The sequence below is a fragment of the Myotis nattereri genome (genome assembly GCF_964212035.1).
Source record: "Myotis nattereri genome assembly, chromosome: 5".
Taxonomy (NCBI): Eukaryota; Metazoa; Chordata; class Mammalia; order Chiroptera; family Vespertilionidae; genus Myotis; species Myotis nattereri.
Genome location: NC_138080.1, coordinates 108748465 through 108768965, shown reverse-complemented (window position 1 = coordinate 108768965; position 20501 = coordinate 108748465). Strand labels below are relative to the sequence as shown.

Here is a 20501-nt window from a genome sequence, read left to right as displayed (position 1 = left end):
TCCCTGGCCTGGCCTTCCCTCAGTCTCAGCCCCGCCCTCACGCAGGGGAGGGTGAGCGCCACCCACGGGTCCCGTGAGTTACAGCCCCACAAGCTCCTGGAACCGTGCGGAGCGGTACTTTGAGGTCATGCACATGCGGGTTTTCTCCTGCACCGGCGACCGTGCCTGCAGCCACGACTCCTGTGGACTTCTGAGGGTGATCTTTCTGTTTCGCTCATGGCTTCTACGTGTATTCATTTGAATTCTTCTGTAAGAAAACTAATCTTTTCTCCCTCCGTTATCTATTATTCGGTAATTATTTATAATGGAATGGACTTAGCCCCACTTGATAACTATTAGGATGAGTCCTTCATTTTTATTCGCTTGTTTAAAAACAATTTTAGGGGGTTTATTACTTTTTTATTCTTCTTACAAACTTAAAAAATGTTTCCATTCTCAGGAAGTGTAATTGGAATGCTCTTCAGCATTTTGTTAAATGTTGCAACTAAACCTCGCAGGAAATGCTATCTTCATGGCCCAAGAAGTCTCTCCTCCCGCACTCCTGCGAGACCCTGCCCCCCCGCCCCCCAGCCTCTCTGCGGAAGGCACCCAAACTCCTTAGACCTTTTTCTGAGCTTGCAGATGGGGCCGCGACCTTTCACCCCTCCCCCCCCACCAACACCACCACCACCACACACACACACACACCCGAGCGCCTGTTCTTCAAAAGGGCGGCGCTGGGACGATCTGCGTTGGGATCCGCTTTAGAACGTGCTCAGCCCCTGTGGCGTGGTGCCTGGCATGAGTGTCTGTACTTTTCTTTCTTTCTGGGGGAGTCTGGGTTTCTGGTCTCTATGAGGTGGGACAAATCTCTCTCCCAAAACTATGTCCCCATTTCGGGCCTTCACGGGCCTGCAGTAAATGCGGTGTTCCTGGTTAGAGACGGCGGGCCCGGGGCCAGCACCCCGGGGGTCCCAGACCTGGCGGTGAGAGGCCTCCGTGTGCGCGCGTCCTGCGCTCCGTTCTCGGGAACTGCGTTAGGCAGCTTCCGGCCTGCGAGTCTGATCTTAATGGGAACATAGCGATTCTGTTTTCTTGTTTTTTTACAAAGTCTCTCCTGTCTACTCTGAGCCAGCTTGGTGGCTGACGGTGCCGTGCCTGCACCTTCATCCTGTATCTCAGGTGGACGTTCCTGGCTGCGTGGATGGGCTCTTTACGCACGAGCCAGCCGACTCTGAGCTCACGCACCTGGTGACTCGGAGCCGCAGTGCGCCGAGGTCCCGTCGGTACCTCTCCCGCACACACGCCTCACCCCGCATCGAAGCAGCAGGCCCCCTGCACCCTCTGAGGTCCTCCCGACCGGCAGCGCCTGCTGGGGGCCAGGTGGACCAGCAGGCCAGCGGGGCGTGCTCTCGGGTCAGCAGACCTGCCCCACAATTCTTGGCTCTGGTTGAGCTAACTCCCTTTAGAATTTTGTAAATATATGTTTATTAATGTCAGAGAGGAAGGGAGAGGGAAAGAGAGACAGAAACATCAATGCGGAGAGAGAAACATCGATCGGCTGCCTCCTGCAGGCCCCACACTGGGGATCGAGCCCACAACCAGGGCAGGTGCCCTAACCAGGAATCGGACCGTGACCTCCTGGTTCATGGGTTGATGCTCAACCACTGAGCCCTGCTGGCCAGGCTGAGCTAACCCCTTAAGCTTTCTTATCGACCCATCTGTTCCTCTTACCCTAATGAAATATTCCAAACTCAGATATTTGCATAATGAAACGTAGTTTTTAGCAAATGCCTTTTATTTTACTGCTGGAGGCCGAGTGCACAGATGCGTGCGCCGGTGGGGTCCCTCGGCTTGGCTTGAAAACAACCCTCAAGTGGTCCTGGATTGTGAGAGGGCACAGGCCAGGTGGGGGGACCCCACCGGTGCACAGTCGGGACCGGGGAGGGACCGCGGGAGGGCCCCAGGGGCTGTCCGCCCTGCCTCACCCAGTCCCGATCAGCCAGACCCCAGCAGCAAGCTAACCCACTGGTCGGAGCTTCTGCCCCCTAGTGGTCAGTGCACGTCATATCTAACGGTCAAACGGTCGAACGGTCGCTTAGGCTTTTATATAGATAGATAGATGGTCCCTGCCATGTGATGGTTTGACTTACGATGTTTTTCGACTTCCTGATGGTGTGAACGTGATTCACATCGGGTAGGAGCCCTACTCGAACTTTGAGTCTTGACCTTTTCCTGGGCTGTGACACGTGATGCAGGACAGTGTCAGTGACCCACGGCCCCCGGCAGCCCCGTGGCCCCGAGGGTCAGCAGCCCACACTCCACAGCGCAGCGATAAAGGCGTTTTCAACCCGCCATGTTTCACTTGCTGTGGGTATGTGGGGAGGTCTCCCCATCGCAAGCTGAGCAACGTCCGTGAGGTGCCCCAAAGCGCAGGCAAACCAGCCGTGGCCCCAGGAGACGGACGTGATGATAAAATAAGACACGTTGCTTTTCAGTTATGAGGTTATTGTATAATTAGCTACTTCATATTACAGGCCTTTGTTTAATAGCCGAGAGTAATCTTTTATCACCGTAACCTTTTTTCCCTTTGTGGTGGCTTTAATGAAAACTTTTCTAATATGTCTCTACTTTTCTTTTGGAGCATAGTGCATATAATTTATTCTCTTTCAATATCATTCCAAGGTTATAATTAAAAGCATGGATTCCTCTTCCATGACCCTTAGAGTCTGCTGAATTGTTGAATCTTTTTTTTTTTTGAAGTGCACTGACTGACCTCATCCGTTCATTTTGAGTTCTAATAGCTCCTTCCACATAATTTATTTATTTCCATTGTAGTGTGTCAGTGTCTGTCAGTACCCCGTCTCTTTCATCCCCGCCTCAGCCCTGAGGTCTGGTCACCCAGCCCCACCAAAGTGGAGAGGGGGCTGGGAGCCATCCCTGCAGGCCTCCCTCCCTCCCTTTCCCTTCTCCCCCCACCCCCCTGAGAAAGGCCTGGCCTGGACGGTCCCAGGGGGCGTGGCTGCTCCCAGCTTGTCTTCACTCATCCCTCTGGCTGTGCCTGCTCTCGCCTCCTCGGCTCCCTGGACGTCCGAGATCCGCCCCATCTCCAGATGATCAACTCCATCACATCTGCCAGGTCCCTCCGCCACATGAGCAGCATGTTTACTTACAGGCTCCAGGGCGAGGCTGTGGCCGTCATCGGGGGCCTCTATGCTGCCGGCCTGAAGGTTCACACGCTGACCCCGGGGCTAAGAGCTGGGCCTCAAGGATCCCAGACATTCACCTTGTGTGGCCTCCCTACCCAGAAGGTGCAGCTTCTCAGGCACCACCCAGTCTCTCCCTGGGCGTGGCTCTGGCAGTGGGTGGGCGTGGCTCTGGCAGTGGGTGTGATTCTGTTCAGTGCGACCGCCTGGCTCTGGCTCCTTATGGTCCTTTGGGGCTGGGGTGCTGGTACCCCTGCCCATGGCAGCCCTAGGAGGCCCGTGATCAGGCGGTGAGGACTCAGGACCAGGACGGGCACGTGGCCACCGAGCGGGGCCCTGGCCAGTGTGGCTCAGTGGATAGAACGTCGGCCTGCAGACTAAAGGGTCCCAGGTTCAGTTCCACTCCAGGGCACGTACCTCTGTTGCAGGCTCCTCCCCAGCCTGGGCCCTGGTTGGGGCACATGCAGGAGGCAACCAATTGGTGTGTTTCTCTCACGTCGATATTTCCCTCTGTCTTTCCCTCTCTCTTCCACTCTCCATAAAAATCAATGGAAAAATATCCTCGGGTGAGGATTAACCAAAACAAAAATTGGGGAAACGATAGTCTTTGGCCATGGCAGCGCTCAGTGTCGGGCTGAATTGTGTTTTGTTTTTATTATACACAAGTAAACTTACGTCAGACTCGTCGCTGCTCTCAAGGACCTCAGAGAGAGGGGGACCCCCGCGTCCCCACCCGTGCGTGGCCTCCACGGGCCCATCTGTCTTGTAGCCCCTTCCTGTCCTTCTGCAGCGGTTTCTAGCCTGAGCGGGTTTCACACTCCGGGTAGTTCCACTCTTCCAGGACACAAAGACCTAACGAAACACATGTACTCCACACGTTTTTTAAAGTCTTGTTTCCTTTCCTTTAAAAAAAAAAAAAAAGTTTTAGCAGGAAAAAAGCTTGGCTTGCTGCTTGTACGCCCAAACTGGGGCTCAGTTTCACTGCGTCCTGTGGCGGGTGACCATCCGCTCCTGCCTGGCTCTGGGGCAGCCCATTAACCGCGCAAAGAGCCCCTGGACACGTGTAAATAGACTCAGACGCTTTTAAAACCAGCTGGAGGGTGTAGGAAGCCCCGCTCTCCGTAAACATATTTCTTCCAGGCAAATCCCCGGTGAGCTGAATCCTTGATGAGGAATACCGAGCTGCCCGCAGGGGTTCATTTCTTTTCCGCGCCTCCTGGCAGAGCTTTCCTGGAGGGAGAGGGTTGGTTCCACGCAGGACGCGTGGCCGAGCTCAGAGGAGGCGGGTTTTCTGCAGCAAGGCCTCGGGACGGGTTTGCGTCTGTGTGTCAGGTGGGTGCGCGCTGTCATGTCCCGGCCTCTGCTCCATCATTACGCTCCGCTCCTGAGGGCGGCCTTGTCTCAGGCAGTGGCGGCAGCAACATCCACTCACGACTTCCGTCCGACAGCTCGGTGGCCTGGCGGTGTTTGTCTGCGTGGAAATCTATGCACCAAACTCCAGAGAGGACTTGACGTTCAGCCACCAGAAGAGGACAGTGACGCCATCCCCGGTGAGGAGCCAGGTTCGGGTTCAGCGGACGCCTCCTCTCGCCGCGCCCTGATGCGCCCCCCAAAGGCCCTTCACCGCCCGGCCGGCGTGGCTCCGTGGCTGAGCATCGGCCTATGAAGCAAGACGTCACGGTTGATTCCCGGTCAGGGCACAGGCCCGGGTTGCGTGCTTGGTCCCCAGTGTGGGGCGGGCAGGAGGCAGCGATCCGTGATTCTCTCATCGTTGATGCTTCTTTCTCTCTCTCTCTCTCCCTCCCTCCCTCCCTCTCCCTCCCTCTCCCTCCCTCTCCCTCCCTCTCCCTCCCATTTTAAGAAGGACCGTTTGGTGGCAGTGCTGTCACCCTGGCTCACGGGAGGACACCAGAGCTGGCCTGAGGGAGGGAGGGACGGAGGGAGGGAGGGAGGGAGGCTGCTCCGCTTCCACCCGGACCCCCAGCTGCCACTTGTCCGGACCCACACGGACGCCGCGATGACTTGTTCACAGGGGTTAGCTCTGAGGGGAAATGGAAGCCAGGCAGTCACTTCCTGCCGCCCGTGCTCATCGCGGCCCACAGCGGAGGTGTGAGACCCAGCACGCTCTGCCTCGGCCCCGGGAGCCGAACGGACAGGTGGAGGCACGCGGGCGCCTGCGCCCCGTCCATCAGCTCAGCTCAGCATCCTTCCTGCTGGTCGGGGACTTTGAGAACTTGGCTCCCCGACTCTCCCTCGCGGCTCTGACGCCGTCCCCGCACCCAGCGCCCTCCGTCAGCCGGTGCTTCCTCGGGCGACGGGAACTGGCATTCGGACTCGCTGCCCGGCTCCTCAGGAGCAGCTCCCCCTGTAATGGCGCCCGCGGGGGCGCACGTTTCCGGGTCGTCTGCCTGGAACCCGCTGTGGACTGAGAGGCCTGCGATCCGATGAGGCGGAAGCCCCAGGCCTGGAACCGGCCATTCAAGCATCGATTAGAGCGGAGCATGTTTTCAGTGGGTTTTCTTGCTTACGGGCTCAAAAGCGAATGTCCTGCATTTTCGGCACTGGTTTTCTTAAATGTACTTGAACATCCATTGAAACTAATCAAAAGTTGCTTTAATATTTGCCATAGGAAAACCCCAGACGCAATTGTACTTTCCTATTGGACGAGCCACGTCCTTCTGTTACTGAACCTTTCACTGAATTCTCATTGTCATCTGCACATCAGTGTGTACGTTGCCGGCTACCGTCCTAGTTTGTGTTTAATGTGTCAAAGATCGAAATACCTACTGATAACCAGAGAATGTGCCTCTTCCGAGAGCCAGGTGTGGGCAGCACGGGGGACTCGAGGCTCACCACGGAGACCTGGGGGTGCCCCCCAAATCCTCCCTGGGGGCCCGCCACCCCTCTTAAGGGAATGTCATTCAAGCATTTCCTGTTACTTCTTGTGGTTTATAAATTCTCCAGATCTAGGACCCAGGGGCCATGGCCATGTGCACCTGGCCCAGGTGTGTGTCCCTCCACCCTGAGCCAGGCCTGGGACTCAGGTGGTTGATGAGTCAGCAGTGAGTACAGTTACTTGATTCTGTTTCCATGGCATCCAGGTGAACACATACCCTGACTTCCTTCCTGGTCTGAGTGAACACCGGGCTGTTTCCATCCACCGTAAACCTGGTGCTTGTGGGATTGATGTCGGTGTCATATCTCTGAAAGCAGGTGTTCTGTGTGGGCACGGGAGCTCACTGTGGATCTCCCAGCTGGGGCATGGCCCCCTCCAATGTGGCAGGGAGCTCACCGTGGATCTCCCAGCTGGATGCCCCCCACTCCCTATGCCATATGCACAGCCCCCTTCCATGGGTCTCTTCCCTCAGTGCCCACAGTTGGAAGCCCCAGCGCCTCCTCTGAGGTCCATCTGCTCTGAAATGGAGAATCTCACTTTGCTCGCTGCTTCAGGAAAGCGTTGAGAGAATCAGGTGAGAAACCAAGAGCCCAGAGAGCGCCCCTCGGAACCAGTCCTCCTTCCCTGGGCACGCGGAGGCCCCCTGCTGTGGGGAAGCTGACAGCTGCCCCTGTGGAGCCCGCGCCTACAGGCAGCGGACGGTCCCGCGACTGGTTCCTGCCACATCCAGCCCCCCGCTCCTGAGCTGAGCTACATTCTGTCCACGTTGGACTAAGTCTTGTATTTATTTTTTCCTATCTTCTTTATTATCATCCCACGGAGTTAGAAGTTAGAGTGGTAAGACTTCATTTTGAAAATTAGAATTAAGATGGGGAAGACTAAGAAAATTTTACAGAAAACCCTGCACACATTTATTTTAATAAAGTCAAAGAAAGGGAAATCTCCCCGGCTTTCGTGTTATGATTTTCTGGGACATCGGTGTAGGTTTGAATTAGTATCGTGGAACCATGTGCTAATAAAGCCGCGTGCGCACCCCTGGGAGAGCAGGAAGCGTGGCTGCCCTCATCACGTGGCGCGCCCTGGCGCTCATTGTGGGAATTGTTATTCTGATGACGAAGGGATACTTGTTTATTGTGGGAGAATATTTTACAACACAGAAGTCAAAAGCGAAAACGTCTCACCTTCCCACTGAGCGCTCGCCACTGTTCACATGGCATGTTGCACACACAGGCTGAAACACGTGTGTAATGTTGTTCCCTGTGCACAGAGGGTGCCGACGTCTTTATTACTTTCACTCCCGGTGGACGGCACTGCATATGTTGCTTTGAATCGCTCTCACGTCTAGTAACAGAAACCCTACCGTAAGCAAGTTCCACCCGGAAGGAAGGATGCTAGCGCATGGCACGGGAAGTCAGGGACAGGAAGGGGAGCAGGGTGGCCCACGACACCATCAGGGGTCAAGGTCAAGGACCCTCGCACTCCCTGTTCTCACTGTCCTGCCACTGACACCATCAGCTCCCTGCCAAGGCCGCTCCCCTCGCGGACATGACATGGCCCCGCGGGACAGCAGCTTCCTTGCCCGCAGGTGGAGGAGGGAGAGGAAGCTGGTCCCACCAGGGAGCGGAGGGCCTGCCCTCGGTCAGGTGAGACTCACTCAGGTGTGGCCGCCCCAGAACCAGGGGGCCCCGGGGACCTGCCACAGGCCACAGGCTGGCACAGGCTCCCTCTGTGAGTCCCTGGCAAGAGGCAGGAGACCACCACGATGAGCGGAGACTCGGGGCCGGTTCCCCACACTGCATTGCGGCTCTGACACGGGGAGACTCGGGGAAGGCGTTGGGCGTCAGCGTCAGCCTCGCTCGGGAGCCTCCTGGCCTCACTGAGCCCTGAGCGGACGGAAGGGTGTGTGCGGGGTCGCTAGCTTGCCTCCTCATCGCTGGCTCGCGGCTCGGCTCTCATTTGGTCCCTCCTCCTGCCTCGGTCTCAGCTCTGCCTCCCCTCGGGGTTCCGGGGGAGGGTGGCTCCCAGCAGCCCCTGGGACAGCACCTTTCCTGGCTGGCGTCCAGCAGAAGTGGGAAGCCCTGATCCCCAAGCCTGGCTCTTCCCTGGGGTCCCGTGCCGCCTCCCCAGTGTTTTGAGCGTGGCCAGGGACCTCCACTGTCCTCGGGGGATCAGGGTCAGGACCTGGTGCTGGGGTGGGCGGTGTCCTCACCCCGGCCCCCGGAAGGTGCGGCCCAGACAGCGCAGGGCTGCGGGGAGAGGGCTCGGAGCAGGGTGCGTGGCCACTGCGCTGCCATTAGTGTGGACGGCCCGGCAATGGTCAGAATCGGAAATTAAGCTGCATGCGGTTAGATACCTTCATTTTCATTTGAAAATCGGGTTTTTAAATAGGAATGCTGTGTTCAGAGAGAGTAAGTTTTCTGATTAAGCTAATGTTCTCCAAAGTTTGGGCATTTTTGTTGTATGTTGTTGGCAATAGGTAAGTTTTCTTCGTGAGTTTTTACTTAAACTGGTACAGAAATGAAAAACTAAAAGAAAAAAAAAGAGCTTAAAGATGTAAATGATAATAAGTGAAAATTTTAGTATTTTTATTCTTAATGTACTTTTTTATTCTTCAGTACCCTTGAAGCAATGCCATGTAATAGAGAGAAGCGATGAGCATTTTTGGAGAATAATTCTGAGAAGTAATAGGCATACTTGAAATCATGCTGGCACAAATCAGATGTTAAAGCAAAAAGTTACTGTTTTTAAATTGTACTATTTAATGGGTAACTTCATGTGTAATAAATATTCATTTTTAATTTTAGGTGCCAGTGTAACATATACTAATGCAAAATGGAATAATTTTTATGGTTCTCTAAAGGAATCTATAAAGGAGTCATAAATATTACAGTAAAACTTTAAAAAAATGTTTTTATGGGACTAAAAATTGAAAACTTCCTAATAGAGAAATTTTCTTAAATGAGAAATGAGGTAAGTTAATCATAGAGACCTCAAACTGTAATATATCCTGCAGAAACCCTGAATAAGCAGTACCTGTGAGATAATTTTATATGATGAACAAAAATCAAGGGTTTTTGGAAAAGCTTTCCAAAAGGCAGCAGGAAGGAAAAGAGGGTTTTACTAAAATTCCTCCCGAGAGGTATTTATTTATTTAATTATAATATATTTTAACTGATTTCAGAGAGGAGAGGAGGAGAGAGAGAGAGAAACATCAATGATGAGAGAGAATCATTGATCGGCTGCCTCCTGTACACCCCCTACTAGGGATTGAGCCCACAACCCGGGCACGTGCCCTGACCAAGAATCGAACTGTGACCTCCTGGTTCTATAGGTTGATGCTCAACCGCTGAGCCACGCCGGCCAGGCTTTCTCTTCTTTTAATAGGTGACCTGGTGAGCATCTGTGTGTGGTGCGGGTGGCAGAGCGCTGTGTACATGTGAGAGGGCCTAGTCCTCCCCCCCATTGCTCCCTTGCTGTGCCACCTTGGACAAACACCTTAACCTCTCTGAGCTTCAGTTTTCTCATTTCTAAAGAGAGAGGGTGAGTGGGTCTGCTGGGGTCCAACCCCAGCAGGTCCAGGGGTCCCCAAAGGTGTGGACGGAGTCGGCGAAGAAGGAATGACACAAAGGCAGCGTTCAGTTGATCAGCATGGTTGGGTTCTCTTGCCTGGTTCTATTGCCAGGTTCTGTAGGTTCTCCAGCCAGGTTCAGTCACCAGGTTCTAGTCAGGTTCTCTTGCCATGTTCTATCCAGGTTCTATAGCCAGGTTCTGTCTCTAGGTTCTTCAGCCAGGTTCTCTCACTAGGTTCTGTCTCCAGGTTCTGTGGCCAGTTTCTGTCCAGGATCTTTTGCCATGTTCTCTCCAGCAAAGTTCTTCTGTCTCTAGGTTCTGTGTCTAGGTTCTGTGTCTAGGTTCTGTATTCTAAGTTCTGTGTCCTGTTGTCTTGTTACATCTGTATTTATACCAGTTGATTCCAATCCTATCAATCTCTATTCCAAAGGTTAGGGCGTTTCTTATCTCCATTCCAGGGAGTAAAGATTATGTAGCTTAAGCATGATTGTTCGTAGTTAAAGTGGGGTACAGGTGAAGGGCATGGGTCCTGGAGTTGTGATTCTGGGAGAGCCGTGCCCACTGCAGCTTTCCTCTATCCATCCGTCTAGACTGGGTGCCCAGAGGCCCCGTGAGGCCTCCTGGGTGGTGGAGAATCACCGTCAGTTCACGTGCGGGGTCCAGGGGCTGGTGGTCCAGACCCCATGTGAAGGGTTTGGTCAAACAGCCCCCACGGGAGAAAGGCCACCTTTTCCGGAATTATTCTAGCTTGGTGTTTTTTATGGTTTTTTTAAAATATATTTTTATTGATTTCAGAGAGGAAGAGAGAGGGAGATAGAGAAACATCCATGATGAGAGAGAATCATTGATGGGCTGCCTCTTGCACGCCCCCTACTGGGGATCAAGCCCGAAACCCGGGCATGTGCCCTGACTAGGATTCAAACCGTGACCTCCTGGTTCATAGGTCGATGCTCAGCCCCTGAGCCACGCCGGCCAGGCTAGCTTGTTTTGTTACAAACTCCCGGAGGAACCTTCGAGTTCTCACACACCCTGGATGCGTATGTTCCCGATATTGTCTTCCTCCCAGCTGCGGGCAGGACAGATGTGCAGGGAGTGCCTGGGGCTCGGACCTCCGCAGCAGCGGGCCAGCCGGACCGAGAGGCCTTGCCTGTGTCCCTGAAGCCGGGCTGCGATGCCTGTCTGCCCTTCCAGGGCCTTTGACCTTCAGGCACCTCGGGACGTCCGTGTGCAGCGGCCTCGTGAGTCGAGGTGTCTCACGGGTAAGCGGTCAGGGCCCTGACGCTGTCCCTTCTCTGACACAGAGCCATCACGCGGGAGAGCCAGCTGGTGATCCTGGCGGCGAGCGCCGGCGACGCGGGGGCGTACTACGTGCAGGCCGTCAACGAGAGGAGCGGCGAGAACAGGACCAGCCCGCCCGTCCACCTGAGCGTAGCCCGTGAGTTCCGACCCCCGGGGTCCTTCCGGAGCGGGAAGATGGGGTTTGTGAGGCGCCCCCGGCCGTGGGCCACTCGCTCTTCGGGAGGTCTCCTGCCGGTGCCGGCGGAGGTTTGACACTGACCGAGGTCCATGCTGCCTTTGGCGGGATGGACTGACACTGAGGGCACACCTCATCATTTTAACACAAGGGCTTGTTCGTTTGGAGGGAGTAAAAGTATTTTGGCTCCGGACACTGCTCATGTGCACTGTCTAACAGCAAAACTCCTTTGGCGTATAGGAACTGAACCGGTGAATCATGTTGGAGACTAGACTAAGCGCAGGTTATGCTCTTTTCATTCAATAATAAAACCCTTGAGAACATATTTACCAAATATAATCATGTTCAAATGAGCAGCATTTCTTAAGCATCATCCGCTGATCGCTTTTTGTACCTGATTTAACTGAATCGGGTAGAGAATACACGCAAATCACAGTTACGTGTTCAGCTTACTGGAGCACATGGTAGTTTGAGGAAGCTTAGTTCAGATGTTTGGCCTTTGAAAGGCTCCAGAAATTCTGCTACAAGAGTGTGTTGCTGGAGGAGGGGAGTGACCACCAGCGAGAACCCTGAACCAAGGAGATAGGAGTGTGCGGGGGGGGGGGGGGGGGCATTGCCAGGTGTGGGCAGCGCAAGGCTGCACAGGGTGACATGCAGGATGGTGCTGTTGTGCACACGCAGTCAGGAAGGGGCCGTGGAGAATTGCAAACAATCGCGGTCACGTCGGAGAGGAGCGGAGGCAGTGGGCCTGTCTGCGCGCATGCTGGCTCTCCCCGGCGGGGACTTGGAGAGGGCTGTTTCGCACGTGGAGCAGGATCCAGCGTTTGCTGCCTGTGGTCCTTGAGGGTCACGTGGCTTCCAGGGGGGGTTCCTGAGGGGACGTGGGTGGCAGACCCGGGGGCAGTGCCTGGGAACCATCTGAGCGCCTCCCGTGCCCGCGCGTCCCCGGCAGGGCTCCTGGTGGCCGTCAGCCGGCCGTCGGGGTGCACGGATCCCTCGGGAGGACTGAGCCCGACCTCCAGGCTGTGGACTGAGCTCGGCCTTGTCGGTGCGCGAGAGCTCTGCCCGGGTCAGCGCGGGTCCCAGGCCAGGCCGTGCGCCCTGCGCTGCCGTGTAAAGGACCTGAGTCAGAACCGTAGTAGCGATGGGTGTGGTTTATCGAGGCTTTTCCAGCATTGGTCAGAAAGGGTGGAAAGTGCGTTATCACATAGGTTGTAATTACGTTAATGATTTTCAAGCTTTACCATTATCCTGTCCAGCAAATCGGATTTGGCGCTAAATGGTCATATGCATACAGGGTAGTAATAGATCCGATTGGGGGGGTTGAGTCAGAGCCAAGGGCGTTGGCCTCGGTCCGTGAGGACGCACAGACACTCTGGTGACGCGGTGCGAACAGCGCGGAGTTCGGAGGCAGCCGCGTCTCGGCCGTCCCTACGTGCCTGCTCGATCGAGGCCGGGCCCGGCAGGTTGCCATGCTGGCGCAGTGCCGTGCGGTAGATAATTGGAATATGCAAATTCTTTCAATAATTTTAGTTTCTACTCCAAGAAGTATATTGGAAGCAGCTCATAAATATTATAATTAACTCCTTTGCATTTCATTCCCTTGTATATTTTTATCTTTTCACGGGCACCAGGTAAAATGTGTAGAAAGAGACATAAAAGGAGGTTGAAGGTATGGACGAACTTATTTCACATCTTAGGAGAAAGCCTACATTTCGGTCCCTCGAGTAGCCTCTGCTCTTTTATCGGCTGGGCAGCCTGTGAGGAGTGGGGAGTGCGGACACAGCCTTGCTTTCATTCTTAGGAGAACTTCCTGTGGACACACTGGATTCAGCTCAAAGGGAAGTGGCACCGATTATGCATTTCTCACTGGAGTTCTGTTTTGAAAACCTCTGAAGTTCAGAAGTCTCGATAAGTTTGCAGAAAACCCCAAACCATGTGTGTGTATTGCTCCCTTCCAGACTCGCGCGAGGCGAGGGCTCTGCCAGCGCGGCTGCGGGCGGCCCTGGCCGCCAGGGTCCCCGGGGCCAGAGACACGGGGGGCACCCCCCCAGGCTTGCCGCAAGCGCCGTCTCCTCGTCTCCTCCGGCTGCTCACGCTGGTCCAGGCGCAGGGTGTGCTGCAGACTCAGGGCGACAGAAAAGAACCACCGAACAAGATCGATGACTCTTTAAAACTCGCCAGCCAGCATTTCTGAAGAACCCAAAGACATCACAGCCAGTTCTCACTTAACAAAGATAAATTTGGCCTCGGCACCCGGAGATTAAAGTAGGGAACCTTGCTGTGCTGACTACGATCGGGCTGTAAAGTACTGGCGATGACATTTCTGGGGGGTTGTCTGTAATGAATTTAAACGCGGCCTGCCGGGCCCCTTCTCGTTTCCTGTCACAGTGACACACCGTCCCCTGCAGGGACGGCCCACATGGACGTGGAGCAGCTCCCACGGCCCCGCGTGGTATCGGGCACCTCGTGCACGATGGGCTGTCCCCCGGCTACGGGAGGAAACCCTGCACGAGGCCAAGCACCTGTGAATGGGAGAGTTCACAGCCTCACCCTGCTCAGCTGCTAAGTATTCTGGCTACACTTGAAGCTGGTGGGAAGGAAGCAAAAGAAAAAGAGGATTTAGATTAAAATAAATAAAGTTTTCATTCATTGATTGATTGATTTCATAGAGAAAGGAAGAGGGGGACAGAGATAAGAATATCACTGATGAAAGAGAATCATTGATCGGCTGCCTCCTGCACGCCCCCTCCTGGGGACTGAGCCCCCAACCCAGGCATGTGCCCTGACCGGGAATGGAACCGTGACCTGCCGGTTCATGGGTTGATGCTCAACCACCGAGCCACGCCAGCCGGGCAAGTTTTTAAACACGTGACCATTAGACATGAGATGCTGACTATTTAAAATCCGCCAGCCAGCATTTCTGAAGAATCCAAAGATATTCCAGCCAGTTGTCATTGAGAGGACCGCCCGCTGCTCTGTGGGTGTGGCATGGACCGTCCTGCCCTGAGCTTCCCCTCTGTGCTTTGAGAAGATGAGGCCGGCAGGGTCTGCACGGGAAGCAGGCGCCTTGGGGACACGCCCTTCTCCTGCCCCTGGGAAGGCTGTGTTCGCTTTGGAGTGTCCTGTGCCTGTGCCGGGAGTCCCGGTGTTAGGGACACCAGGGGAGGGACTGTGCCTGTGCCGGGAGCCCCGGTGTTAGGGACACCAGGGGAGGGACTGTGCCTGTGCCGGGAGTCCCGGTGTTAGGGACACCAGGGGAGGGACTGTGCCTGTGCCGGGAGCCCCGGTGTTAGGGACACCAGGGGAGGGACTGTGCCTGTGCCGGGAGCCCCGGTGTTAGGGACACCAGGGGAGGGACTGTGCCTGTGCCGGGAGCCCCGGTGTTAGGGACACCAGGGGAGGGACTGTGCCTGTGCCGGGAGCCCCGGTGTTAGGGACACCAGGGGAGGGACTGTGCCTGTGCCGGGAGTCCCGGTGTTAGGGACACCAGGGGAGGGACTGGGAACGTCGCAGGAATTTTTCATGCTGGCTCCCCGCTCAGATGCACCAGGAGGAGGACACTGGGCCGGACTGGGCTGCGCGGGCGCTTCCATGCTGAGGGGAGCCCAGGGAGCTCCACTCACCTGCCCCCTGTCCTCGGCTCCGCTTGGAGACCTGGCGGGTCGTGTCATCCCAGCTGAATGCAGAGTGAGCGAGCTTCCTCCTGGGAAAGATCGAGGGCAGAGCGAGGCACCAGGGAGAGCCCTGCGCACGGTTCATCGGCTATTGTTCAAAGGCCGCGTCCCCAGGCGCTCGCGGGCTCGGACCGATATTCCAAATGTCCCGGGTAATGAGTCTCTCCGAGGACGACGCTGATTGAAACGGAAACGCCTGCCTCTCGCCTCCTGTTATCTCCCTTTCATTTAATGTCTCCTCTTCAAACAGCACCGCGATGCGCTCTCATTCCCACCAGGCCCCTCCTTCTGGAGACACTTGGCAGCGCTGTCCTCCGTGACGCTCGTGTGCGCGGAGCGGAAGTGGATTTGGAGGGTGATGTCGGGGCGAGTCTGAGCACCTGTGCACCCGTGGAAGTCTTGCTCACTCTGTGCCTCGCGTTCAGGGAGGGGCCTCGGCCTCGCCACTGCACGCGTGGCGGGTTCCCGGAGCCGGCGCCTGCGTTTGGAATATCACTGAAGACCCGTCTGGGGACGGCGTCCGCATCACCAACGACCGGTGGAGAATCCAGCTCTGGCTTCGTGGGCTGTGTGGGCCTCGCCTCCCAAGACGGGCGGAAACGTCACAGGAAGTGTAGCTGCCATGGGGCAACCCGTTTAACCACCCAGCTGACCGGCTGCGGGGCCCTCTGGCCCGGCCCCCCGGGCAGGTTCCTTACAGAACCGAGTCTAGGCGGCACCTCCCCGCCTCGAGCCTCGCGCATCAGCCCACCCTCCGCACTCGGTTCCGTGCGCCCTGCAGCGTGTGGTCCCCACGCCGGCGAGGAGGCGACATCCCAGCATCTCACGCATCTCAATGCTCAGGGCTGTTCATCCATCTTTGTTCAGGTCCCAGCTCAGGGCACAGTGTAAGTTGGGGAGTGGGAACCGGTGTTTTACTCGGGCTGCTAAGGAGGTTTTGTTCGGGGCTAATCCTAAGGCCCCGTTCACAGAGGCTCGTGTGTCCCAGTCACACGGCTGAGATGAGCACAGGCCGGGACCGCTGCTGCCGACCCCTGCGTCTGCGGTGCCCCCGGCGTGCGCCGTAGCCAGCCACCTGCTCCGCTCAGCGCTGAGGGCACAGGTGCACGCACGCACCTTCCAGGCAGAGGGCGCCCGGCCCGTGGGGAGCTCTGAGAGCAAAGACGCACCGAGGCGCCCTGTGCCCCCACACCGCTCTGAAAGGAGAGCTTGGAGGGCGGCCGTGTGCACCGGTGCTGGCGTGGCCACCTCCTGACCCCCGATCTCCATAGCAACGGCGAAGATTAGAGTTCTTCTTGGGGCTTTCGTTCAAAACCTAAGTGAAAATGCCCCTCTAGCGACTCGTTTCTCAAAGCCGAGAGCGGAGGCCTTAGCACGTTAACATTGAGAAGACCACAGGCCTGGGAGGCGGGATTGGGGGTTCAAGCCCAGGTTGGTGGGACCCCTGGCCCTGGTTTCTCCTGTGAAAAAGAAGCAGCGTCTGTCCTGCAGCCGGTCAGCGTGTGTCCGCGGGAGGGGAGCCAGGGGCGTGGCCTGGGGGAGTGCGTCACCGGGTCCCCCCCTTTGGACAGAGGCTCTCGGATCCCCCACACCCAGACCTCAGACCTCAGACCTCAGCCCTCAGCTGTTGAACAGGGAGCGCTTCTGCCTGATGCCAGGGCCCGTCCCGGTGGACAGTGCTGTCCGTGCAGAGGTGCAGGGGGAGGGGGCGGTGGGAGGAGACCCGCCCCTGAGCGCAGGCTGCGTGTGGCGCCGTGGAGACGGGCGTCCGCACTCAGTGTGGGAGTGTCACGCCAAGCTGCGGCGTGTGACCACCAGTGGTGTGTTGTCGTCGCTAACGATTAGACCCGCGCAGGCCGTTCCGTGGGAGGCCGTCAGCCCAGCGGGTTCACCAGACTGACCTGCAGTCACCTCCCCGCCTCCCAGGCGCTGCCATTGCCCTCCTGCCGCAGGTTGTGAACAGTGAGCAGCCATGCCCGGGCCGGGCAGCCGTGGGGAGGTCAGTCCCGAACGTGTCCGTTATGTGAAAGGCCACCAGCTCCTCTGAGGCCACGGCCGGATCCAGAGCGAGGCGCCCTCTCCCCCATTGTGTCAGGAGCAGGTGGGGCCGGGATGTGGGATGGGATCCATGTCAGAAAGAGCGGGAGCCCGATGGCGCTTCCGAGGGCCGCTCCTGCGCGTCCTGGCCAGCGGCCCCTCGCCATCTCTGCCGTGGGTGCTGTCATCTGGGCGGTGACTCCGCCGGCACCTCGCACTCGCGTCCGCTTCGGGGACGTCCCCCCAGCGGAGTCAGCTGCGATCCCCAGCCCCGTGCGGCTCTGAGTCGGCAGCGCAGGTCACCGCGGGCGTGAGGAGCCGCTGCCGCGGTCACTGCTTGGCTCTTGCCGGGGCAGCCGCCGCAGCTTTCTCAGGCGGGTTCCAAAGAGCCTGCTCTTCGGGGCTTACAGTAGCCTGGGGCTGGGGCTGGGACTCTGGGCCCGTGGCTGTCGCCTGCGTGACCGTGTGTGGAGTCTGAGGGCCGTCCTGCGTGCGTTTCCTGGGGGCACGACACACAGCACCCCAGGTGTGCAGGAACGCGGGAAGCTCTGTGTTTTTGTTGTTGATCCTCACCGAGGATATTTTCCCATTGATTTTTAGAGAAAGTGGAGGGAGGGGAGACACAGAGAGAGAGAAACCTCTATGTGAGAGAGACACCTCGACTGGTTGCCTCCTGCATGCACCCCAACCAGGGCCAGGAATGGAGCCTGCAACCAGGATATGTGCCCTTGACCAGAAGCGAGCCCAGGACCCTTCAGTCCGTGGGCAGACGCTCCATCTACTGAGCCACACCGGCCAGGGCTCGAGTGAACTCTGGCAAGAACAACAGTGTCCCAGGGTCCCCTTGTGGGTGTTGGAGTAGGAGCTGGAACTGGGGGAGAGCGAGGCGGTGCCGGCGACCCATCGCGCTGGCCCACGGGCGCCTGTCACGTGTGTGCTGGTTTGGCCGGTAATGGATTTGCTGCGGGTGGTCCATCCCGGATAAAGCCCCCCGCTGGGCGGCGCCTTCACCGACACTGAGCGCTGCTCACACCCATCGTCCCCCAGCGACAGTTCTGTGGGTTGAGACAGCGCTGAGCCCAAAGGTCTGCCTCGTCGGGGAGGTTTCCGCCTCGCGCTCCTGGGCTCCAACCCCCGACCCCCCCCAGGCTTCCCTTAGGCCCTGACTAGCCAGGGGCTCCCCGGGGAGACCACAGCGGGAGGCCGCCCTGCGCGCTGGGCCTCTCAGCACTGAAGCGCTCCCTCCGTCCTGAGCATCTGTGAGAGAGCGCCTCCTGAGTTAAGAAAACGGTCTCAGAAAATCGTGCAGAACGTCACCGTCGGAAGACGTATCCGCTGCACGGGCAGGATCTGAGCCTTTGTGTCTCGTTCACTTCAGTCGGAGCACTAAGAAGTGACAGCAGGCGTGTTCTCGATGGCCACTGGGCGTGGCTCTAGTTTCCTGGCCCCTGTGCCTGCATGCAGGTCAGCGGCCGTGTTCCCCCCTACCCTGCACCGAGGGGCCGGTACCGGCCACTGTCCCGCCGGTTCTGCTCGCATTGGCTGGTGCCCTGCCGTGTTGGCCGCAGACGACTTTGACTATCGCCCCAGCCTGGGAGAACGCTGAGTCAACTGCCCGCCCCTGCCGTCTGCCCCACACACACCCGGGTGCACACCCCCGCACGCAGTCTGTCCGGAAACAGTGGAGTTTCCTGTGGCCTTAGAGTCCGTCTGTCTCACTTTTCCCCACGGTGACCAGTGATCTCATTAAGCGATGCACTCATTAAGTTTACTTTTATGTTGAATATTTGCGGCAACGTATGTTGGTTTGATTATTAACTATAATAATAATAATGTAGACCCAACCCAGAATTTTTTTTTAACATTTAGAGTTTTAGGATCACAGGGATTTGAAAAAAATTTAATGAAATATCTGTCCTTTCTTGTAGAGAGAAGTAGTAACAGTGATGAAAGGCTTTCGAGGATAATATATGTTGCAGTAAATAAAATTCTGCACACGGGTTGAAGGAGGAAAAGGAATAAAGTGAAATATCCAGGTATTCAAAAGGAGATTTTTTATAGGAATGACAGTGGGTAGCAAATGGTACCTAAGTCCCTTTGGATACATTTAAAAGAGCGATCTAAAGTTTTATTTAAAATACACTAGAAATTAAAAGTAAATGTTGAAATGCAGGCTTAAAATATATGAGGGGTATATAGTTTTCAGAATTGTTTTATGGGCAACCAGAGACAAAAATGCATAAAGACCATGTGCGTGAAAGTGGTGGTGAGAGGTGTACGCAGAGGACAGAAATGCAGCAGGACAGGGAGGGAGGTCAGGGGGAGACGAGACCCCTCACCCGCCTGCCGGGCGCTGGGACAGGGCACAGGGAGGTCGGGGGAAGGCGAGACCCCTCACCCGCCTGCTGGGCGCTGGGACAGGGCACAGGGAGGTCGGGCCCACCAAGGGCAAATCCCGCACAGTTTGAAACTGTGCTGGGCCAACATATGTCACAAGAATCTTAGGAGAAGTGACAGAGTAGAATAAAGTGAGTGTGGGACGCTGTTTCTTTACCGGACGCCATGAAAGTCACCCGCCGCCACAGCACGTGTCAAAGGCACCAGGTGACTGTGACGTGTAGACGCGGCTCAGTTTAGAGTGTGGTCCCGGCTCCGGCGACGCGTCACCGCGGGAGCGTGTCAGGGCGCCGCTCTGGCTCATCTCAGCCTCGGCAGGTGGTTCTCAGCCCAGGACAGGGAGGGAAGCGGGTTTCAGGCTCCCGGGTGACTGGCTCCTGGTGGGACCACAGCGACAGCATCACCTGGACCGGCCAGACTCTGGGCGTGGGGCCGGGGATCCGCTGCAGCGACTCCCTGGGTGATGGGTGCTCATCACACTGAAAGGGAGGGTGCTCCACCGAGACTCTGCGGGGCTCGCCAGCCTGGGCTCCTGGGCCCCTGGGCCCCTGGGCTCCTGGGCCCCTGGGCCCCTGGGCTCCTGGGCTCCTGGGCCCCTGGGCTCCTGGGCTCCTGGGCTCCAAGGACCCGCGAGGGGTTGAACACCTGCCGCCAGGGGCGCGGGAGCTGCCACCGAAACTTCCCTCACAGCCCCCTGCCTCCAGGCCCGGGCACCCCTTCTGCGTGGCCCTTGTGCCCACCCGGGTTCCGCGGGCCTGGCGGGCAGCGCCTCACTTCCTCCCGGGCGGTCCAGAGGCTGTCGGTTTGGGGGAGGGGTCAGGTCAAGAGAGCATATCCATAGACCCAGGGGCGCCCTTCCCAGCGGCTTCATCTTGGGGCCAACAGACCTGGTGTTGCCCGCGGACCTGGCAGAGGAGACCAGGTCGGTGCCGCCTGTGGGAGGTCAGGGCCCTGCAGCCAGACCGGGCCCTCTGCGCGGGAGCGGCCATCGCTGGAGAAGGACACATCTCGCTCTCCCAGGTTCCAGGGCCCGCGTCGGCCCTGAGCTCCGAGTGCCCCGGCCCCAGGACCCCCCGTGTGACTGTCCAGGCCCCGAGGATGGTCGGGTGGCGACGGCACACGGAGGCCACGCCAGACAGACAGGCAGGAGTCAGTCACATGACAGGTAGTGGCCTCCGCGCACCCACCTCAGGGCCACAGCCTCGGGGGCAGGGCCTGTCGCGGCAGCTGGCAGGCGTGGAGCCGGCAGCCTGTCCTCCACTTTG

At 57.3% G+C, this 20501-nt stretch overlaps 1 protein-coding gene across 1 annotated transcript in view; it reads left to right on the top strand.

The window, feature by feature from the left end:
- Positions 1–20501, top strand: part of SDK1 (sidekick cell adhesion molecule 1) — a gene marked incomplete at its 5' end in the record, with an annotated part of 547830 nt that overhangs the window by 358019 nt on the left and 169310 nt on the right. Inside the window, one exon of the mRNA XM_081093020.1 lies at positions 10953–11086. Within this exon, the coding sequence (XP_080949146.1) occupies positions 10953–11086 (134 nt within the window). The remainder of the gene's footprint in view (positions 1–10952; positions 11087–20501) is intronic.